We start from the raw sequence: 23,158 nt of genomic DNA, 5'->3' as shown, positions 1-23,158 counted from the left end.
ATATAGATACATTTAAAATTAAACACAATTCTTATCATAAAATATAGATAATTAGTCAAATTATTTTTTTAAAGTAAACGTAATTATTCACATATTAAAATTCTTACCTAAATTTAATACTACTTATGATCATTTTTTTTTCCTAATTTTTAATAAGATAGAACGTGTGGTGATTTTTGTTATGTAGTGATTTTTATTTTATTTATCTTTTGAGAAACATCTAGTGATTTTTATTGAGTATATGTGATTTTTTAAAAATTTTTATAGTTCATTAATATTATATTCTTAGTATTTTGCACTCATTAACTCATTTGACAAAAAGATTAAAAAATTTAAGTAGACGCATGGCATAAGGTTAAGTGGATAATTATAGTGTAGTGCCCACATAAATTTAGACACATGACACAAAATTGGATTATAATTTCAAATTCTAATTCAATTTTCTCCAAACTTTTCCTAATAATATACATATAGATGATTTATAAATTTGAATTTTTTTTAGTTATATGATTATGTTTTTCATTGTTTATTATATTGGATTCCTCGTTTTTTACACTAAATTAACTAATTTGGCACAAAAATTTAAAAATTTATATTAGATGGGATACGTGGCACAAAATTAAACTTTAATTGAAATTCAATATTTACACTAAATTAATTCACTTGGCACAAAATTCTAAAATTTAGATTAGATGAGACACGCAGAATTATACTCTAATTGAATTCCAATTAGAAATTTAATTGAATTTTCTCTCTGCTTTACCTATTATTATATATATAGATTATATCAAGTGTAACTTGAACCCGACCAAATATATATATACATATATACATCACTCAATAACTTATTATTGAATTCATATTTCGAAAATCCAATTGTTCAATTACATGTTCTATATGTTTTTAATGTACATACCAAATTTGATGCTAATCAAATGTAATTTACCATTTGATGCATAAACTAATCTTTTGTGCATTATTTCAAATTAAAAAAAACTTGAATTTATACAATTGATTGATGACATAGTTATTGATCTTTGATCACCTTGAAATTTTGCAAACATAGAGAATATACAAAAATAATGTCATCTAACAATGGATTTGTCAAAATTTGCATCAAATTGAAAACTATTAGTTGGTGTAATATTGCTTAAAATTACACCATGTGTAACTTTAAGTAATGTCATGCTCCGTTAGTTGAGGTTGCAGCCGATGGGGCTAAGTAACTTTAAGCAATGTCATGCTTGGTTAGATGAGGTTGCAGCTGATTGGGCTAAGTTTCGTCTCTCTCAATGATCGGATGATAGGCATGTGGTGCGTGTGAGAACATCTACAGCAGTGGAGTTAAAAATTTAGCTTTTTAGCTCCACCAAAAGTTATTTTATCTATTTTACCTACATACATGCTGCAGCAATGGATCTATTTTAGCTTTCAACACAATAAAATAATATAAATATCATAATAAAATAATATAACCACTACAATAAAATGATATATCCCATTAAAAAAAAAACATACACAGAACCAGCCACAACCACCTCTACCATCAGCCACACCCACACCTACACCCACAACCACCACCAACACCACCACCAGTACACAGCAGGCAAAAATAAAAAATAAACCCAAATCTCCAATTTTTTTCCTCAACCCAGACCAAACAAAATAAAAAATCACTAAAAACCCACCCGATCGAAGAGCATGCACTCCGATCGACGGCGTGGATTTGGTGAGGCAGCACTGATGCCGGCGTGGGTCTGGTGAAGCAGCACTGATCGGCGAGCAAGCACTCCGAGCAAGCACTGAGGCGATCTAAGAGAGATGGGCGGTTGGGACGGCGTTGGTTTGAGGCGATCGACGGCTGGGACAGTTGGTGGGTCTGAGGCGATCGGTGGCTGGGATGACGGTGGGTCGAGCTTCGACTGGGACAGCGTTGGTCTGAGAGCTTGAGCTTGAGAGATGGTGAGTTTCAGGTGAGATGGTGAGAGTGAGCTTAAGAGTTTCAGAGAGGTGAGAGCTTGAGAGAAATTTCTCAAATGGGAGCTTAAGAGTGAGAGAGAGGACGGTGAGATGAGAATAAAAGAATGAAAAAATTAAACAAACCAGTATCATTTTAATCCGGAGGGGTGAATAAATTTTTTTTTTTTTTTTTAGATGTCTGCTACAGTGCACATCTATAGATAGATGTGCACTGTAGCAGTTCAGCTAAAAATTATAACTATGCCTCCATTGCTGCGTGGCTCTTTTTGGTACTTTAGTGGAGCTAAAATAGCATTATAACTATTTAGCTCCACTGCTACAAATTAATGGATTTCAACATAATTTATAGCTTTGATTTCTTTACTCTTTTTTTTGTCTTTTTGAATTCCACTTATTTCATTATTAAACTACTCTATTTTTATTGTCCAATTAATGAATTTGGGGATTTTAAGAGTTTTATGGTCATTTCTAAACTGACGTTTAGATAGATGGATTTGCCTTTTCATTTCTTAATCAATCTTCCACAATATATAAGAATCACAGAAATGTTCTTCCCCCTCTCTATAATGCATCTTCCTATAAAAAGTAAAAACCCTGCAGCTATACTATGAAATGCACGTGTCTTGCAAGATCTCTCTCTCTCTCTCTCTCTCTCCCTTTTTTTTTAATAAATTTTTTATTATCTTTATAGAGAGTTGTATTTGGAAATATTAATCAAAATGTACTAATACTATTTGCAACACCATAAATTTATGCTGAATTTTATGTCAAAATAATAATTAGTCTTTGTTAAATAAATGCTAGCCAATTTTTTTTTGTTTTTTAATATCTTATAAGATTAAAGTTTTTATTTGGGTTATGATATTTTTTTGTTCATTGCCTTCAACTTTCAATTAACACTTATAAATTTTCTCCAAAAAAAAAAAAAAAAATTAACACTTATAAAATCTCCCACTTTATTATCTTATTAAAAAAAATCATTCAAAATTACAAACGGCTCAAAAAACCAAAAGAAAAAGAAGGCCTCTGACTCTAAAGCTTGAAGTGGTGCTCTAAACATGACGTAAACAAAATATGCATTAGAGCATTAGCATCAGTATGTGTAAAATCTTGCAAAATAGAAAAAGTTGCTCATTTTACACATTTTGAGTAAAAAAACACCCATATTAGTGAGTGTAAAATTGTGCATTTATGCACAATTGCTATAGTAACCGTGCATATATGCACAATTACTGTAGCTCTTCTATTTATTATTTTATAATTTTTTCTCTCTCCTCTTTCTTGCCTTGTCAGACGCTCTCTCACCTACTATTCAATGCCAAGAAGAAGAAGAAGAAGCCAACCATCACAAAAACCCGGCACCGCTAACCACCACCACTACAACCCAGTACTGACAACCACCACCACAACAACACAAACACACCACAAAATCATTCATCAAAGCCATATACAAATTCATATAAATAATCAAACCGAATTTGAAAAAAGAAGAAGGAGAAGATAAAGAAAGAAAGAAGAAGATGCTGAAGAAGAGGAAAGAAAAACCCAAATTGAAATTTTGCTTTCTCTGCCCAAAATCACTACCCTTAATCAAACCCAACCCAAAGTCATCATCTATAATAAAAGTATAAAACCCAAATTGTAAAAGAAGAAGAGGAAAGAAAAAGATTCTAAAAAAAAAAAAAAGGAGAAGAAAGAGAGGCGGAGATAGAGATAAGGTCAAGAAGAAAAAGAAGGGAGTGCATTCAGACTCCAAAGAAAAAAGAAGTGTTAGAGCATCCACAGCAGTGGATCTAAATTTTTAGCTTTTTAGCTACACAAAAAGTCACTTTATCTATTTTACCTTCTCACACCCTACAACAGTGGAGCTATTTTATATTTTAACACAATAAAATAATATAAACACTACAATAAAATAATATTTCATTCAACCACCACCAAACCCATAAAAATCACTTAACAACCACCAACTCGCAACCAATCCATGGCAAAACCCACCATCGATCTGTCACCAGCCATGATCCACCACCACAAACCCACAAAATCCATGTTCTTCACCAATCAACACACTGCCACCAATTACCAATCCAAACGGTCAAAAGCCAACTACAAACTCATCCACACCCGAACCTACCACAAAATCTAGCAACCCACGACCACGATCCACCCAAAGAGGGGAGGCAAGGCTGCGATCTACCCAGCGGCACGGTGGCAATCCATCCAATGGCACGACGTGATCCATTGCGGCATGACGATGACCTATCAGCGGCAAGACGGCGATCCATCCAACGGCACGATGGTGATCCTCGGTGTGACGACGATCCATCCAGCGGTGGCACGATGGCAATCCTTGGTGTGACGACGACCCATTAGCGACAAGACGGCAATGATTTACTCAGAAAGGCACGAGAGAGAGAAGCTAGAGAAGCTTAATGAAGATCGGCAAAGCAGAGAGTAGATGAGGGAGAGAAAAAAAAATGAGAAGGAAAGAGGAAGAAAGAAGAGAAGCGGGAGAGAGAGAGAAAAAGAAAGAAAGAGAATGTTTTTTTAAATGGAAGAGGAGAGAGAAATTTAATAAAATAATATATATTTTTTTAGCTCTCATGAATCGTGCACATCTATAAATAGATGTGTACTGTAGCAATGGAGCTATAAAAAATAGATTTAGCTCCACTACTGAGTGCTGATTTTAGGGGTTAAGGAGCTAAAATATAGCAATATAGCACCACTGCTGTGAGTGTTCTTAGGTGGGGGTAGGTGGAAAATAATAGAAAAGGTGAGGAAAAATATTATTTTAATAAAAAAGTGTGTATAATAGATAAAATGATGTGGATATTTTGTAAAAGTGATAGTGTAAAATAGAAAAAGTAAGTTTTTTTTATGTAAAATAGATGAAATCTTTTAAATATACTAATACGGTTGCTCTTAAGACATATTTTAATAATACAAATAGACTCCTTGCGGCCCATACTATGCACAAGCTCAAATATATATATATATATATATATATATATTTATTTATTTATTTATATACTTTTTTTCTTTGTTAATGTAAAAAAATTTTCATCAATTCCAATTGAGGTTATGAAGCCAGAAATGTGATAAGACCTAAAACCGGAAAATGAAAACACCCTCACAAAATAATGCCTTCAACTCTATTTCAATATTTATTTTTGGCGATTGGCAAACTCATAAATCTCACCAAAGAAACATGTAAACTACAAATTGAAAGAATGGAAAATTTTGAATTAAATTCAAAATAAATTAAATCAAAAATTTAAAATTTTAGTACTCAATTAGGCTCGATTTGACTCATTTGAAGCTGTGCTAAACGATAATCACAAAACCCCTGGGATTTCATCTAAGCTTTTAGTTTACCCTGTTTTATTATTGTATTCAAAACTCAATTTAGTGAGTGAGGACTACAAATGGGCCTTTTCTTGATTATTCAAAGTGCAATTATCACCACTAGTAAACCAAAAATGTCCCTTTATGAATTTGGTTGGCAGAAAGTCATAAATTTCTATGGAATATTAGTATATTCTTCAAGTTTAAAACACATAAAAATATCACAAATTTTTTGAAAACTAACCAGGTTAATTCTACATCTCATTATTTGAACTAAAGTTAATGTGAGATGGTTAAACATTATTGTACTTGGCTTACCTCTAGTACTTTTTTAACTGGATATATCATTTTGTTTTAAATATACCATGGCAACTGGTAGTGGATTTTAATTTCCACATTTTGTTTAATTAGTAGGTGACGTGGCAGTTTATCATCAAAATAAAAGGAAATTCTAGTTAAAAAAATATTGGAGGTAAGCCACACCTAATTATATTATATTCCATTTTATTACTTAAAGATAATTGTTGCCTGAGAGCATTCATAATAAAGATGCTAAAATAACTTAAAAGTTATTTTAGCATCTCAACCAACAAAAAAGGCCCTACAGTAAAGTTGCTATACTTAAAATTTGTAGCTATATTTTACGTTCACGCTACAGTGAGCTGTTATGAATAACAGCCCACTATAGCAAGAAGGTAAACACAAAAATCAATTTTTTAATCACCAATGATCTCTTTTTTTTCCTCAAACTCTTCTCCCTTCTCTCTCCTCTCTCACTTCTCTCTTTTCTCTTTGCGCTCTCTTGTGCCTTTGTTTGTGCTTGGTGGATCGACGATTGTAGTCAGGTGATTGTGGTTAAGAGGTGAGATCGGATTCGTGGGTCTGATTTGGTGAGGTGAGATTGGATTTGTGGTTGTTGGGTTTTGGTATGATGGGTGGGTTTTGTTGGTTGTGATATGGGTTTGAACTTTGTGGTGGTCGGATTGGTGGGTGGGTGTGGTTTTGGCATTCTGGGTTGGTGTTATGGGTTCATAGGCATAGTGGTGCGTTTGGTCGTGCTCGATGGTGTGGCCATGGGTCTCAAGTGTGTTTGGAATGGGTCATAGAGGGTTCACAATGGTTGAGGTTTTGTGGTTTTTTTTTTTTTTTGCCTCTAGTGGTGGACTCATCTTTGCCGGGTTTGGTTGCAGGTTGCTAGGGTTGCTAGATGGTTTTTTTTTTTTTTTTGGTGGTTTCTGATTTGGATGTGGTTTTTGGTGGTCTGATTTGCAGGGATGTGGTTCTGGGTGGTTCCGATTTGTAGGGATATATTATTTAATTGTATTACTTATATTATTTTAATGTGGTGTATGTTAAAATAAAAGTTTTAATGTCTAGTGTAATGTAAAATGTGTTGTTAAAATAAATAAAGTAAGTTTTTGAGTTATTAAAAATAAAATTTTTTTAGCTCTTTTCCTGTGAATGCTCTAAATGGTAATCTCAGAGTTGCATATTGCAATCTCTCATGTACCTGAAGGTAGATGCGTGAATCCAAATAATAAAGAATTATCTTTTTTTTTTTTTTTGAGAAAAATAAAGAATTATCTTGTACATGGAAATCAAGAGAAAAAAATAAAATAAAGAAGAATAGTACATGCCTAGGTGCCCTTTATAGATTTTTTTTTTTTTTTGGTTGGGAAAACCCTTTATAGATTATAGTACACAGATATTTACAACTTCCATATATAATAAGTCTTCAAATGACAAAGTAGGAAAGAGTGTGACAATTATTTTTTGGGGGTTGGGGAAAAGAACAACAACAACAACGTGACTTGTTTAGAGAATCTCATGAAGGGATACTGTTCAAAGTTTAATGTCTTCACAAAATTCATATAGATGAGACAAAAAAAGCTCTTTGGAATTTGTCAGTTGTCTTGATATAATCGAGTGATTGATATTTGCTATCATCATTTGAAAACAGGCTTCTTAATTACCACTCATCTTTTTGTGCCATTTATCCACATTCTATCTTTAATTTTTGTGGCTCAAGCTATATTTGGGAAAGGAAATGAAATACTACACCTTTTTTTTTTTTTTTTTTTTTGTTAATAACAAACAAAATCCAAAATTGTTGTGTCCGTTTATTAATGGAACAGGCTTGGGCCCTAGAATGTGGACAAGTATTTAATATTTACTATGTGTTCACATTTTATTGGGTCTAGTATATGTGGAGGTACATTATACATTGAGTGCATGTGTGTTCTCTTTCACATAAACATTTAGAGTCCATTTGAAAATAGTTTATTGAGCTGAAATTGAAAACTTTTACAGAAAGTACTATAAATAAATGTAAAAACTAGTTGAAATAGTACAGTGGGACTCATAAATGGTACTAAAAAATGTAGTAGAGCCCATGAATAATAGCAAAAATGAGTTGGATTTAGAATTTAATCCTAAACACAACCTTAGTGTGTGTTTGGGATGAGCTGAAATTTTCAGCTTATCTTCATTTTTATCTTATTTTTGCTATTATTTATGGGTCCCATTGCACATTTTGATATTATTCACGAGTCTCACTATACTATTTAGTTTATTTTTTAACATTTTTTCTACACTTTCAGTAAAATATTTTTAGTTTAAGTTAAATAAGTTGTTCCAAACAAATATTTAGTGACCTACTTAAAAAAAATTGGATACATCCACCTCAATGCATGATATTCGCAATTTTAAAATGTCATATATTTTGCCAATGGCAGTAATCAAGCCTTTGTTTTATTTAGTTTTTGCACATTTTTATAATCTTTACCCTTTTCTTGAGCAATATTTTACTTGAGTTTATTTTTTAGTCCAATAAACTGATGAAAATAAACTCTCCCAACCGAGCATGTACCTTATGGATTCATTTCATAGAATTGTGATTGTAATATGAATATTTGATGATATCTTATTATCGATGTGTATGCTTTACTGTCAATGCTACTTTTTCATGGTTTTAAAAAACAAAATGACTCATTGAAAAACAAACAAACAAACAAACAAATTGACCTGCAGTTTGATTGGGTTAATCGAGAATTAATGTCTAGTTTGATCCAATACTAAAAACCAACCAATGTAAAAATTGTTCCAAAATCGATAAAAACCAATGAAAAACAGTCAAGCCCAAGGATCAAAATCAATTAACTCCAAGAATCTAAAATGGTCTTGACCAATTTTATTTTTTTCTGCTTAAAAAAATCACATGCATTATTATTATAATTATTGATAAAAAAAGAACTAAACTATTTATTTAATTTTAGAATCATAGGCTTGATAAAAGTTAATATATTCATTTAATACTTAAAATACTTGAATGAATGTGCTATTTATAAAGGAAGAATTATAGCACTTTTCCTCGTTATTTCCAAATGAGACTTATAATATTTTTTTTTAGTGAATAAACGACTTAGAATACTTTTTTTTCTTCCTAAAAAAAAAATAATTTATATATTTTAAGATCCTCTCTCTCTCTTTTTTATTTTTATTTTTATTTTATTTTTAAGGTGAGACTTGCATATATTATTTATGACATCACCATGGTCTAACTTCCAGTTGAATTCGATCTAATTTTAAAATCTTAAACCTCTCACTTTTTTGATTCTTTTAACTATTTTTTTTAAAATTTTTATAAAAAAAATGGTTTTTTAGGGGGTGGGGGGTGATAATGGTGGTGGGCATCCAATTATTTCATTTTGAATCGCATCATACTCCTCCAAGTTTACATGGACAATCTTATTATCAATGAATGGTTGATGTAGGTATATTTAGACACTAATGCATTGTGAGCTCATACAACACTAAATTAAGAGAGAGTATCTTATGACACTATCTTATGCAACAGTCCTCTCATGACCGTGTTGACCTATGAGACTCATATATTACGAGGGGAAGCTATATAAACCGATTTTCAAAATACAATTTCCCATGTTAGTTTGATTAGGTGTGATGAACGTGAGTCCCACTCAACCACAAAAAATCACGAAAATGGTGGCATTTGCGTTAGTTTTTAGTTTTAGGACTTATAACCTGTTTGCTTGTCTTTCAATTTTCAACAATCCTATTATACTTCATATATTATTCAATGCACAGACTCATATGCATAAACGGAAAATTTAAGAATGATTTAACTCAATCATGAAAGTGAAGCTATAAAGACCCACTTCATTTGTTTGCTAGAAAAGTTCCTTTGTCTAATCATCCTAGCTAACTATCGTGCACATGAAAATCATGTTACACACACACCCACATAGACTTATTATTTTGGTTTTCATTGTCAAGATAAAGATTAGGATCTTCACGAAAAAAGAAAAAGAAAAAAGAAAGATTAGAATGTCTGGCTTCTAGGCATTTTGAAGTTGGGCTCTGAGAATAAAATCCAAGCCCAATAAGGTAAGCCCAGCCTACTAAGACTAAAGGCTGAAAGTGTGTTTGAACTAAAAAGCCAGGCATAGTTCACACTCAGGTTTAGCTCAGGCCCGGCCCATATATCCTTCTTTCCCGAATTTCATTTACATCAATTAAACTATAACTCCATAGCGCCTTTTTCAGGGTTTGGATCTTCCTCAAGCTCTTCAGAAGGAAAAAACAAAGAATTTTTATACCCAAAAAAAAGGTCAGTTTTTTTTTTTTCCCCTTTTTATTTTTTGTATTTGAAGAAATTATATGAATAATCTTGGCAACTAATTCTTTGTTTTATGCTTGGGTTCCCAATATTGTGTACTGAACTTGAACACGCTCACCACCTGTTTGATGAAAGTCCTGAGTGGGTTCTGTTTTGATATAAATCAGTGCTAATAAGAAAATTAAGATTAATTGTTTTGTGTGTCATGTATATGGTGCATTTGTATATGGAAGCTTTTTTTATACATATATAAATTATCCAAAAGGTGTGTTTATGTTTTCATGGGAAAATCACTCAAAATAATTCTCTGTTATCTTGCAGGTTTGCAACTTATTGTTTTGGTGCTTTATTTTTGCTAGAAGTTCCACTCAATCTCTGAAGAGTATGTATTAATGTCAACCATTAACTCCGTGGTTATCCTGTCAGCCTCACTCACAGACAGCCGCACTTACAGCTTCACCCTCTCATCTCTCTCTCTCTCTCACAGTTTCTACAAATCTGCATCTTAGGTAAGGGTTTTACAATTTTGCACTTGGGTTTTATTTATTGTTGGGGTGTGGTTTAAAACTTCTAACAATTTTGTTAGTATATAAATATTGTGATTTTTTATTTGCTAGGTTTTTATCATAACTTATTTAAGATATTATTCTAAATATTGTGAATATTTATTTGCTAGGTTTTCATCATAACTTATTTAAGATATTTATTTCGTATTGTTAAGTTTTTATCATGACCTTAGAAGGATTTAAAATTTTGTATTGGGTAGGAAATGGATGGTATTGCTAGGTTTTTTATCATAACTTATTTGAGAATATATTTTTTTAAAGATTTGAATGGGTTTTGAAAGTCATGTCATTAGAATGATTTAGAATTTGTAATGGGTATGAAATGGATAATGAGTGTTTTTATATGTGATGTGGAATGAGTATGTGCAAATTTGCTTGAGGGGTTGGGACATAATGTCATAACCATACTATATGTTGTAACCAGGTGTTTTTGGCATTTTATACGTAATGTTTGTACTTTGACTAGATAAAATGTTTTGTTGTTGACATTGAATGAAAGTGTTATATTTGTCACTAACATATTACACTTAACTTTAATAGGTTAACAATGACTGTAATTGATATAAATCTGTACTACGGTGGAGAGCTTTGCAATGATGATGAGAATGAGGGATTGCCATTTAAAGGGCGGGGTATCAAGTGCTATTATATTCAGATACATCGTAGGTTGAAGACTTTGAATGATTTGAAGAGGATAATTATGGAAGAACTGCGTGTGAACCCTGTTTTGCATGACATTAAAATTACTTTTCGTTCTCCACATGAAATCCTCCATCAGCACATTAATTATAGGTATATGGTGATAGAAAAAGACAAACATGTGAAGATCATGTTTGATAGGATGGAGAAAATGGCCCAAATAAATGCTATTGAGTTGTACGTAAGTGCAGAGCCACGTGCAGAAGTTGGCGGTGAGGAAATGCAACAAACAACTACAAATCTACAGTTTATACTCCCAGATGATCGAAGCACCACATTGGGAGGCTATACACCCCCATGTGAAGAGACACCAACACCGATTGAGAAGGAAGGCAGCCATAGATATCAAGATAAATTTTGTAAACCTCGAGATGAATCTTTTACACATCTAGAGGAGGAAGATGAAGAAGATGTTAATCAAAGTGCCAATAATGGTGAAGATCTTGATGGTAGAGATGAGTATGAAGAGACGATTGAGCGAGATGACTTTGACGAAGATGTTGATGACCATGAAATTGCTGTCAATCTTAATGCCGATGATATATTTGATTGTGATGAAAATGATGCTAACGATGATATTGGTGTCCAGCATGTTACAAACACTATCCCTACTTACACACCTCCTGCCCCATCATTCTATGCAAATACTTGGAAAAATATGGTTGATCCTTCAAATGTTGAGATACCATTTGCTTCTACTTGGCAAGAGGGGATGAATTTTGGTAAAGGGTTGATTTTTGCCAACAAAGAGGCGGTGAAACGCGCATTAACAATTTACTCTGCTAAGGAAAACAAACAATTTTTAATCAGTAGGTCCACCAAGGTGAAACTGTGTGCGAAATGCGTGGATAAGTCATGCAAATGGTACGTTGGGGCATTCATGAAGCCTAAACTTCATGGACTATGGGTGGTCACAGTTTATGTGGGTCCTCACACTTGTATATCCCTTGGGTTGCCAAAAGATGGTAGAATGATTGATTCTAATTTTGTTGCATCAGAACTTCTTCCGATTTTACTCAAGAAACACACTACCACAGTTCATGATCTCAGAACTAACATGAGCATGAAGTTTGGCCATGAGCTTTCTTACTCTAAGGTATGGGATGCAAAACAAAAGACTATTGCAAAGATATTTGGGGATTGGGAAAAGTCTTACCAAAAATTGCAAAAGTTGTTATTGGCATACATTGATCAGGACCCGGGTACCCGATTTTTCTATCATACTACACCTGGGAGCGTGGCAGGTACTAGTTTATTGCACTATGTATTTTGGGCTTTCGCTCCTTGCATTGATGGATTCAAATATTGCAAGCCTGTGATCAGTATTGATGGGACCCATTTATATGGTAAATATCAAGGAAAGTTGTTGATTGCAATGGCAACTGATGCTAATAACAAGGTATTTCCTCTTGCCTTTGCCGTTGTGGATATTGAGTCAGGATCCAGTTGGGGGTGGTTTTTAGAATGCCTTAGGGAGACGATAGGGGATGTGATACCTGATGAGGGCATTTGCATTATTTCTGACCAACATGAGGGTATCAAAAACGCCATTGCAGCCTGGCCCAAGGATGAAAATGGAAAATTAAGAGTATTTCACCGATATTGCCTTAGACATGTCACTAGTAACTTTAACACACATTTTCAGGACCCAATTCTAAAGTCATTGGCCTTGAAAGCGGGATATGCTATTCAGGAAACAAAATTCAATAACATAATGGACTCAATTAAGAATGCTGAGATTGAAGCCATTAAGAAGGAGTTGACCATTGGCGTTAATGGAGGCGATCCCAAACCCTATAAGCCACACACATATCTAATGAGTGAGCCTGTGGACATGTGGACCCAGTTACATGATGGTGGAAAACGTTATGGGGCAATGACAACCAATATATCTGAGTGCTTCAATGGGGTTCTAGAAGGTGCACGTGGCTTGCCCATAGCAGCAATGGTTGAGTTCACTTGGTCTAAACTTGTCGCATATTTCCATGATCGGCACAAAGATATTACTCATGATCTCTTGGAGGGTAAGAGGTGGAGTAAATATGCCATGTCCATTTATGACACAAATAAGCTCAAAGCTGCACAACATCATGTGAGGGAATTTAACAATAAGGATGATATATATCAAGTATTTATATCATACAGTGACCATAGCACTGGAGGGGGACACAATTATGAAATTCGGTTAATGGATAGAACATGTGGGTGTGGGGAATGGCAAAACATTAAGATCCCTTGTTCACATGTAATTAAAGTTTGTGAGTTGCTACACATTGATCCGACTAAATATATTGACCCATGCTATAGTTTGGCGAATGCCATTAAAAGCTATTCCCATGGATTTACGGTGCCTAAGTCAGAGTCATTGTGGAGGGATGCTGACGGCTTAATGTGGGTGCCTAACCCAAGATTGTTGCGGGACAAAGGTCGACCAGTAAAATCAAGAATAAGGAATGAGATGGATGGGGTCAAGCGAAAATTGGGAAGCCGGAGGGAGGAGTCAGATTTGAGGGAGAATCAACCTAAGCAGAGATGTGGATTGTGTCATGAAGAAGGGCATAACCGTAGAAAATGTCCAGATTCCTGTGGTGCTTCGACAAGCAGTCATGTTCCAAACTAGGTACATGATGCTTCAATAACGTCCGGATTGTTTAAATTAATTTAGTTGCTTCTGTGTTTAGCTGATATTTACTATTTTGTCTCCTAACGATGTTATTTTATGTTTTTCAGGCATGCGGTGATGTTCTATGACTGGCGTTTTAGTTGTACATTGTATTACTGTTGACTACATTACTTATTAATGTTGACTACGTTGTATTAGAACAATATATATATTTTTTTTTTATTTTATATATTTTTTTAATGTTGAATGTACTTGTAATTTCACTCCTCTCTCCAATGTTCTTATTTCAAATTTGTGATAGGAGTAGTAAGATTTATGATGAGAATTAAAATTATGCATTGTTGGATTAGATGGATCTTCCTCAACTTCTTCAGAAGACAAATATAAGAATTTTTATACCCAAAAAAAGGTTAGTATTTTTTTCCCTCTTTTTATTTTTTGTATTTGAAAAAAATTATATGAATAATCTTTTCAACTAATTCTTTGTTTTATGGTTGGGTTTCCAATATTTTCTTTGTACTGAAATCGAGCGCGCTTACCACCTGTTGATGAAAGTCCTGAATGCGTTCTGTTTTGATATAAATCAATGAAATGAACAGAAAAAAAAAAAAAAAAATTAAGATTAATTGTTGTGTGTCATGTATTTGTATAAACTAAAAGATGGTGCATTTGTAACTAATGCGTAGATTTGGTAGAGCTATTGTTGAGAAATTTCACATGTATATGGAAGCCTTTTTTACATATGTATAATATACAAAAGGTGTGTTTGTGGCTTCTTGGGAAAATCACTCAAAACAATTCTGTGTGGCATTACTTTCTAGGTTCAGAACTCACCCAATTTCTTCTGAAAATGTTCAATTTTTTTTTTCTTGTTATCTTGTTCTTTAATATTTACTACTTCCAAATCTTGCAAGTATGCAACTTTTAGTGCTTTATTTTGCTAGAAGTTCCATTCAATCTCTGAAAAGAATGTTGGGTTTTGAGAGTATGTATTAATGTCAACCATTCACTCTGTGGTTATCTGGGATTTGTTCTAAAATAGAGGTTGCTTTCTTTTTATTGAATGACTTAATATTCCTTGAGACTTGAATTTTGTTTCTCCGATTGATTCAATATAACCCATATGAGGAATAGCAAGATGTCAGTAGTCATGAATGAGGAATAGGCTAAGCAATTGATTGATTTCCAAGTTCTTTTGTTATGTTCTCATTCCTTGCAAGATTGAAGTGATCCTCTTAGTTATATATATATATATATATATTTTTTTTCTGGGTTTTCCATAACTATGACATTGGTTGTATCATTTAACCTCAATTATTTGTACTCTGAACAAAGGATCTCTCTCAGTAGAACATCTTGAGCAGGGATTGCTGCAATTACTTGGTCAAAAGATGTGATTTTTTTGTTGAAGAAACATATTTGGTACCTATTTTTATATGAATTTTATTGCAGTTTCTGCATGTGTCTTCTTTTTCTAGCTTTGTGGGTTTCAGTACTGGTCAATAAATTCATATCAATATATTAGCTACATGATACCTAGTTATTTATCATTTGTTTGATTTTCAAGTTACAGATTGCAAAATTGAATGGATAGCCTCCTTATTGTACAGAAACAACCATCTGTTCAATTCAAAATGAAGGAAGAAGAAGTGAACCAATGCCAGATTAAAGACTGGTACCCAAAATTTAAGTTTGTTTCCATTAAAACCTGAATTCATGAACTTCCCGAATCCTTTATCCAGTACCTTCTTGATGATTCTGGTATTTTCCGTTAAAAATAGGAATTACGGTAGCTAGTGCAAAATTGAAATATAATATTTTATTGTCTGTCTTCCCAAATAAATTAAAAAATATTTCCTCTCTCCAGTCTCTCATCTCTCTCGAAAAACTCTCTCAACACAGTTGCTCTCTCTCTTTTTGGTAGATGGCGGCATCTTTGAAGATGGAAGGTGAGGGCTTGGTGGCCTCGACAATGATGGTCGACATTGGTTGCTGGAATTTGTCACAATTTTTAGGTGAGTTTGAATTGGTGCCGAATCATTGTTCTTGTGGCTTTGAATCAGTGCTGAATCAGTGTTCTTGTGGCTTTGAATTGGTGTTGAATCAATGGTTGTTGTGGGTTGAATCGTTTTGGTGGTACTGAGGTTCGGGCTCTTCAATGGTAGCTTGTAGTATTAATTGCTGGGGATTGGGTTTGAATTGGTGGTGCTAGACTTGGTTTCAATGGTGCCTTTGAGTTTTGGCTGCTGGGGTTGGATTTGAGAGTTGGTTTCGGCAGTTGCTGGGGTTGGGTTTGATAGTTGATTTCGGTGGTGCCTTTTAAGTTTTGGTTGCTGGGTTGGGTTTGAGGGTTTATTTTAGTGGTGCTCTAAGTTTCGGTTCCTGGAGTTGGGTTTGAGGGATGGTTTCAGTTGTACTGGAGAGAGAAAGACACAGAGAGGCTGAGAGAGAGAAGAGAGAGATTGGTTGTTGATATATATTCTTTTATTGAATGATTTATCTATAGTATTATTTATGGGGCTTCCCATGTTGGGGATAGATATTTAAGTAGGGACAAAACTGGAGGACAAATTGGTAAAAAAAAACACCTCTCTGACTCCCACTTAAAACATGCCTGACAAAATTGTAGCACTCTCTTAGGCAAGTTTGTTAGAATCACCTTACCCACCTTTTCCATGCATCCTATCCTCACACAAATCACCCCAAAATAGAAAACCTCCAAAAAGACTCTGCTCCATCCTCTCTCTCTGTAATGTTCTGGTAGATATTGAAGAATAGGAGATCACATATAGGAACTGCAAGGGAAGATGGCAAGCAACTGCATGGCCAAAAAAAAAAAAAGAAAAGAAAAATTGCTATTATTCTTTCTCTCTTTTCAATCTTTGTATATGTTGAATTTTGTTTGTTACTGGGTTTCAAACAGCTTTGTTAATAATGTTAATAATGATGCAGCAAAAAATGGGGCTCCCCTAAGAAAGAAGATAAGGATTTGGCAGTTTCCTACCTGACAAGTTTGGTAGGTTACTTTTTAATTTTTGGCTCTTCATTCCATATTCTTTGCATTTTTTTTTTAAATCTTTTTGGTCTTAGAAATACCATACTCACTATGACTGTGATTATAATTCTGCTTACAACTGGACATTTGTAATTTTCTAAATTCGTCGTAACACACGTTTTCCTTTTATCAATATACACCATAGGGTGTGCATACATTCATAATTTTTAATTTGTGAAATATTTACAGAATGTATACATACCATTTGCATCATAGGAACGGTTCTTTCCATGCAAATATACACCCACAATTGTTTATATTTCCTCCTTTTTTTTGGTGAAGCTAATGTCTTATTACACCATCCCTTTCTCTCTAGAGACTGAAGAGTTTTTGTTCTGTGAAATGACAGATCACGTTGGTGTTTCTATAGTAGAACATTGTCAAGTTGTGGAGGCAAAGCAGAGCACATAGTAAGGGCTCAAGAGAAATAAAATTCAGCCTCCTCGTCCTATTATGCTTCTCCTTCGGCGGTTATAAAGTCGTGTAAAATGTTCACCAGTGTGATTATGTTTATATTCCCTATTTAGTTATATGTTTATTTGGTTTAAATGTGTTCATTTTTTTTCTTTTCAAATTTGGTTATTGTACACCTTTCAAACTGGGTAGAAGAGTATCCTTCTTTTCAGCAATCAGCGGTTAATATTTTTTTTATTCTCAAAGAGCTTGAAGTTACTGTGTCAAGGCCTTCACTTAGGTATCATTTTGGTGGGCAGCAAGTGTTTGATGAAAGTTGTGGGTATTGGCACTTGCAGCAACTGGTTTGTAAAGTTGCAAGTGTGACTTAAGTATTGAGATAAAAGCTTCATGGTCTTCTTTATTGGATCTTTGGGAGTCTCAATCCATTATTAACATGCTCTTGCAAGCTTTGTTCTTAATTGTTGGTTTGTCTTTTCTCTTAATATATTGCATTCTGCTTGGGTGGAATTTTGTTTCATTCCTGATTTCTTCGTCTCCATATGTGAATGATTTCTAGTTTTCATTTTTGGCTCAAATGGTTCTGATTAGTGGAAATTATTGTATTTGGTGTGTAATTAGCTTTTGGGATTTTATTGTCAAATTAGACAAATTTATGGTGATTACCTTGGTTGTTCATTTTGAGTTTTTGATGTTAGGATTCATGTGGGTGGGTGCTACAAAGGACTTGAAGTATTTGAGGCCTCAAAGGGTATAGATGTGATGCTAAAGGGAAAATAAGCCTCCTGTTGGTTTCACTGTCAAGATTATGGGTCTACAATCCAACTTCCACATAAATCAACCAAATATGCCATGAAAGGTTTTAAAAGAGCTTCAAATTCCACATTAACTTTTACTTACAATTGTACTTTCGGTCTATTTTTAATGGTTTTTGAATGAATTATTTTTTTGGTTTAAACTATTGTTTTCATCTTTTTTTAATCATCCTATTGTTTAGCAGACTTAAGGTTACAACAAGCGCACAAATTTGGAATTGATACTTAAACCCTTGATAGGACAAAAATTTCTATCTATTGGCTTAAGTAGTTGTATAAGATTATGCATGAGTGAGTGAACCCTGTTCCCACTTCCCATATTTTTCTTTGTGTGTGTTAACCTTTGGTTTGGCTTAGCAATAATGGACTTCAATTTGCTGGTGATATATACAACTTTTTAAAAAGACTTTCATGTCGTTTTAATAGACTTTTTATTTATTTTTTTATTTATCATAATAGTAATACACATTGGGGATGTACTCATATTTGGTTTGCAAAGTTGTAGTGGGTTACATTTAACACATTTCTATGTTAATGCTTTCCTAAGAGGGTTGTAGGTGCTCCATTAGATGGGTTAAGCTTTTAAGAGACAAAGTGCACTGTTCATGGAGCCTACAACCACTTTATTTAGAAAAAAAATATTAAAAATGATTCACACGATACTATTCATACATTTAAAAATTATTTTGCTATAATGTTTTTAGTTTTCAATTTTCAGCAAAATAAGCTATATCCAAAAGGACCCTAAGTTTGATTTTTGGTATACAAATTCTAAATCTAATTATTTTAGTATTTCTAAAATTAAACAATTAATTATCAAATTAGTAGATACACAAAAAATGAACTAGGCTCTGAGCATGCCAAAACATGCATGCTCAAAAGCTCTTTTGTTTTGTTTTTTTTTTTTTTTTTTTGGGTAAATGTTAATAATTTGCATCCATTATAATTTGATTATTACATTTTCCAATAACAAAAAACCTAGGGGTGTAATGAGTGTTGTGTTTGTGGGTGAAAATTTTTTCATCACACCCTAGATATTTTTGTGATTTGAAAATTTAGTAATCCCAAATTATAATTGATTTAAATTATTAACTTTTACCAAAAAGAAAAGAAAAGAAGAGCCTTTGAGCATGTCTGTGAGCGCGTGCTTAGAGGCTAGTATTATTTAATGAGTTGTATATGAAAAAAAAATGAGATGTTGGATGAGTTGTAAAATAGTATGTTAAAATAGGCAAAGTAACTTTTTAAAGGGTAAAATGACAAATTTTAAGAATCTGGATGCTAATGCTCTTATACCAAAAACCTAAGTCGGCAAAGTTGGCTTATGTGCATGTATAGATGTAATGATTTTATTTGATGAAGTTATATAAATTAGATTCACCTTTTTTTTTTTGGGTTAAACTTTATATATAATACATATTATGAAATTGACTATTTTTATTATGAACAAATTGCGAATAATGATTTGAAATCTTATGAACTTAATCATAAACTTAAAAAAATTAATCTTAAGTCTATATAAGTATATCTTTATATAAATATATGTAAATAAAATATATATTAGCCTCATCACTCACTACACACGTGCTTAAAGGCTTTTTAATTTTTTTTTTTTTAAAATTCTCATTTTCTCAATTTGTGTTTTATACGTTTGTCCAGTAAGATTTATGTGTTTGCCAATCATGGAAAATAAACACATAAATGGAATTGAGGGCATTATTTTGGTGGGTGTTTTCATTTTTTGGAGTTAGGTCTCATCACATTTCTCGTTTCATTGGGGATTGACAAGTGTACAAACATTACTGAATAAAAACATAAACCTCGGATGAAATTAATGAATTTTTTTTTTTACATTAACAAAAAAAAACCCTTCGAGCTTGTATGTAGCATGTACGATGAGACTATTTGTATTATTAAAATTTGTATAATGAATATTTTGTTTATGTTATGTTTGGAGCACTACTTCATGCTAGAGTGCTAGTATTGGGGGGTGTAACACCCCCTCCCCCCCCCCCCCCCCCCTTCCCCTCCCTCCCCCCCAGTTGCTATTTTTCCTCCTAAACCCTTAAAACCATACTTCATCTGGGTTTGTAAACCCAAAATGTTTTCACCATTGTTAGAGTAAGGTTGCATATACGCAACCTCACTGTTCACATGATGTAAACTTAAAAACTAATATTTTATTAACTCTCCCACTTCATTCTCTCATTTGACTCTCCCTTTTCTCTGTCTTCACTTTTCACCATGTCTCCCTCTTCTTTCTATTTCACTCCTCTCATCTCTTCTTTTGCTGTCTCTATTTCTCTCTTCTTCGTTTCTCCTTCTTCTCTCTATTCTCTTTAATCTATCTTTTCTTATTTGACACATTTTTGGTTGGATCAAATTGGTGGTGGTTGGGTTTCAAGGGTGGAGATTCGGTGGTTGCTGGGTTGGTTTTGGTGGTGGAGTTGAATCGGTGGGTGGGTTTTGGTGGTGGGTCTTGGTGATAGTGGGTTTCGCTAATGGTGGGTTTTGGTGATGGTGGGTTTCAATGGTGGTTGGATTTCAAGGGTGACGATTTGGTGGTTGCTGGATTGGGTTTTGGTGGTGGAGTTGAATGGGTGGCTGGGTTTTGGTGGTGGGTCACTGTGATGGGTCTCGATGCTAGTGGGTCTCAGTGATGTTGGGTTTCAGTGGTGGGTTGTTTGGTGGTTGGTGTGGGTTGTGCAAGGATTGTGGGCTTGACAGGGTCTCTATGTCTCATCTCTCTCCCTCTCTGTTATTTTGGTGGTGGTGATGGATTCCAGGTGATGGTGGTGTGCTATGGGGTGGTGGCTGTTGTGGTTAAGGTTTTTTTTTTTTTTTTTTTTTTGCTATGGGGTCTAATTTTGGGATGGGTATTGACTATGGTGGTGGTGGTAGTGGTTAGTTTTGATTGTTGTACTGGTGGTAATTGGTTACTTGATTTTGATATGCTGGTGGTGGCTACTATGAAGAATTGGTGTTTGTGGTTGAGTTTTGGTGGAAGGTGGGTTGTGTGGGTTTACTAGAGAGAGAGATAAAGAGGAAGAGAGAGGAAAGAGAGATAGAAGAGAAGAGAGAGAAACCCATTTTTTATATTATTTGATGGTGTAGTTTATATTTTTTTAATGAGTTGTATGTAAAAATAGAAACTGAGATGTAGGGTGAATTGTAAAATGGGTTGGTAAAATAAATAAACTGGTGTGTGAGGATGCAAAAAAAGTTCTATTTTTTTTTTGAGCCGTTTGTAATTTTGCATGGTTTTTTTATTTTTTATTTTTTATTGAGACAATAAAGTGGCAGTTTCTATAAGAGTGTTTATTGAAAGTTGAAGGTTATAAAAAATTTATAATATCTAGTCCAAAATGCCCTTGGGATTTTGGATTAGTGGCAACTCTAGATTATGGAAGCGAGAGAGGAGCAAACTCTAAATTTTGTATCATTTACTCTTTTTTTTGTTTGTTTGTTTGTTTGTTGTTGTTGTTGTTGTTGTGGAGAGAGTATCATCCTATGGTATCCGCTTTTGATGATAGCTCTTATCATCAAACTAAGACACCAATTGGTTTTTGGTGTAGACGGGGATTGAACTCTAGATCTCTTATTCAACCATCAGAGACTTTACCTGTTGAGCTAATTGAAACCCACTTGTATTATTGGCTCAAGTTGTTTAATAATTGTTCAAATTGAACCCTCTACCATAATTTCCTTCCCTATAAGTAACAAAAAATGGTCATGTGGTGTGCATGTGAGGTGTGACCACTTTACTATAATAAAAAAATAATTATTAAAATAATATGTGCACATCACATGATTATGTAATTAATCAAGTTGAGAAGGAGGGATTAATTTGAAAGATTCTTAAACCTTCGAGGGGTCAATAATACAATTTGAGTCAGTTTGGATAAGTTGTTTTAAAAAGTGCGTTTTAAAAAAATAGCATTTTTAAAACGAGTATTTTGAAAACACATTTTTTAAAATTACACTTAAGTGTTTGGTAAAACATGTTGCCCTAATATTATTGTTTTGAGCAAATTACAAAAAAGGACCTGACAGGTTGATATTGTAATGATAATAATAAAAGTAATAATATATATTTTTTATTTAATGATGTAATAATAAGAAAACATCCTATAAAAAAAATTTAATAGCAACAACAACAATAATATGGTTCAATTTAATAGTGTAACTTATTTTTACCTAATTTTTATCTTTCCCAATATCTATCTCCTACTACCACAAGCTTCCCTTTCACTTGTTGAGTAGCTGGACAGAAATCCTCTACACTTAACCACATGGTCCGCATCTAACCTTAGTAATTTCTAAACAAATTCATTCAATTGCATCCAAGCTTCTCCAAATTCATCTTCTTCGCATCACCCACAACTTCATCCCATACCGGAATAATTTTGCTTTTGCTCCAATTTTTGCATACCCAGAATATTCAATTCATGAAAGAAAAGCTAGAGAGAAGAAACTTCAGCAAAGTCGAGCGGAATTAGATAGTGGCAAGGTGTAGAGGAGACAGATGATAGCAAGGTAGCGAACAAGGCATTAGTATTTGTGAGGATATTTTAGGAATTTCAAACTTCAAATGACTATGATAGTTGCGTTTTTAAAAAAAGCCACCCACCACTGTGTTTTGCAAATGTGAAATTTTAAAGTTTTAAAAAATGCAATGCCAAACGAATAGCTTCTAGCGTTTTTTTTATTTATTTTTATTTTATATATATATATATATATATATATATATAAAACGCACGTTTTTTATTTAGAAACCCCACAATCGGAGTGAAAATTGATGACACATGGATCAATTTGCAACTAATCCAAATGCTAGGTCTTTTTACATTTTATCCTAATATCTACAACTAAACCAATTTTAATTTATAGGCGGCAGTTCGTAAGTAGTACATCCTAAAGATGAGAAGGCTAGCATTTTTTCAATAAATAAATAAATTAATGGTTGGAGGAGGGAAAATTTGACCACGGATATCTCTATTGGAAACACTATGCGATGCTAGT

General features: G+C 33.4%; 2 protein-coding genes across 6 annotated transcripts in view; one reads left to right on the top strand and one right to left on the bottom strand.

The window, feature by feature from the left end:
- The window catches only part of LOC126726627 (ABC transporter C family member 2-like), a 106,162-nt gene that overhangs the window by 41,376 nt on the left and 41,628 nt on the right, over positions 1-23,158 (bottom strand). The gene's annotated exons all lie outside the window — the stretch shown is intronic.
- On the top strand, positions 9,852-17,782 carry LOC126726629 (uncharacterized). Of its 5 annotated transcripts, none has more exons than XM_050431920.1 (8): positions 9,852-9,955; positions 10,286-10,473; positions 11,071-13,849; positions 13,960-14,261; positions 15,463-15,527; positions 15,777-15,867; positions 16,805-16,868; positions 17,257-17,782. In XM_050431920.1, the coding sequence occupies exon 3, from the start codon at positions 11,078-11,080 to the stop codon at positions 13,847-13,849; it is 2,772 nt and encodes a 923-aa protein (XP_050287877.1). In that variant the 5' UTR covers positions 9,852-9,955; positions 10,286-10,473; positions 11,071-11,077; the 3' UTR covers positions 13,960-14,261; positions 15,463-15,527; positions 15,777-15,867; positions 16,805-16,868; positions 17,257-17,782. The 5 variants fall into 5 exon arrangements, with proteins under 5 accessions (XP_050287877.1, XP_050287876.1, XP_050287875.1 ...); XM_050431919.1 differs by having other exon boundaries at positions 15,426-15,527; XM_050431918.1 differs by lacking the exon at positions 15,463-15,527.

Source organism: Quercus robur, chromosome 5 (genome assembly GCF_932294415.1).
Source record: "Quercus robur chromosome 5, dhQueRobu3.1, whole genome shotgun sequence".
In the NCBI taxonomy this organism is placed as follows: domain Eukaryota; kingdom Viridiplantae; phylum Streptophyta; class Magnoliopsida; order Fagales; family Fagaceae; genus Quercus; species Quercus robur.
Note: the sequence above shows the minus strand (reverse complement) of the source record. Positions and strands in the feature narration are given on the sequence as shown.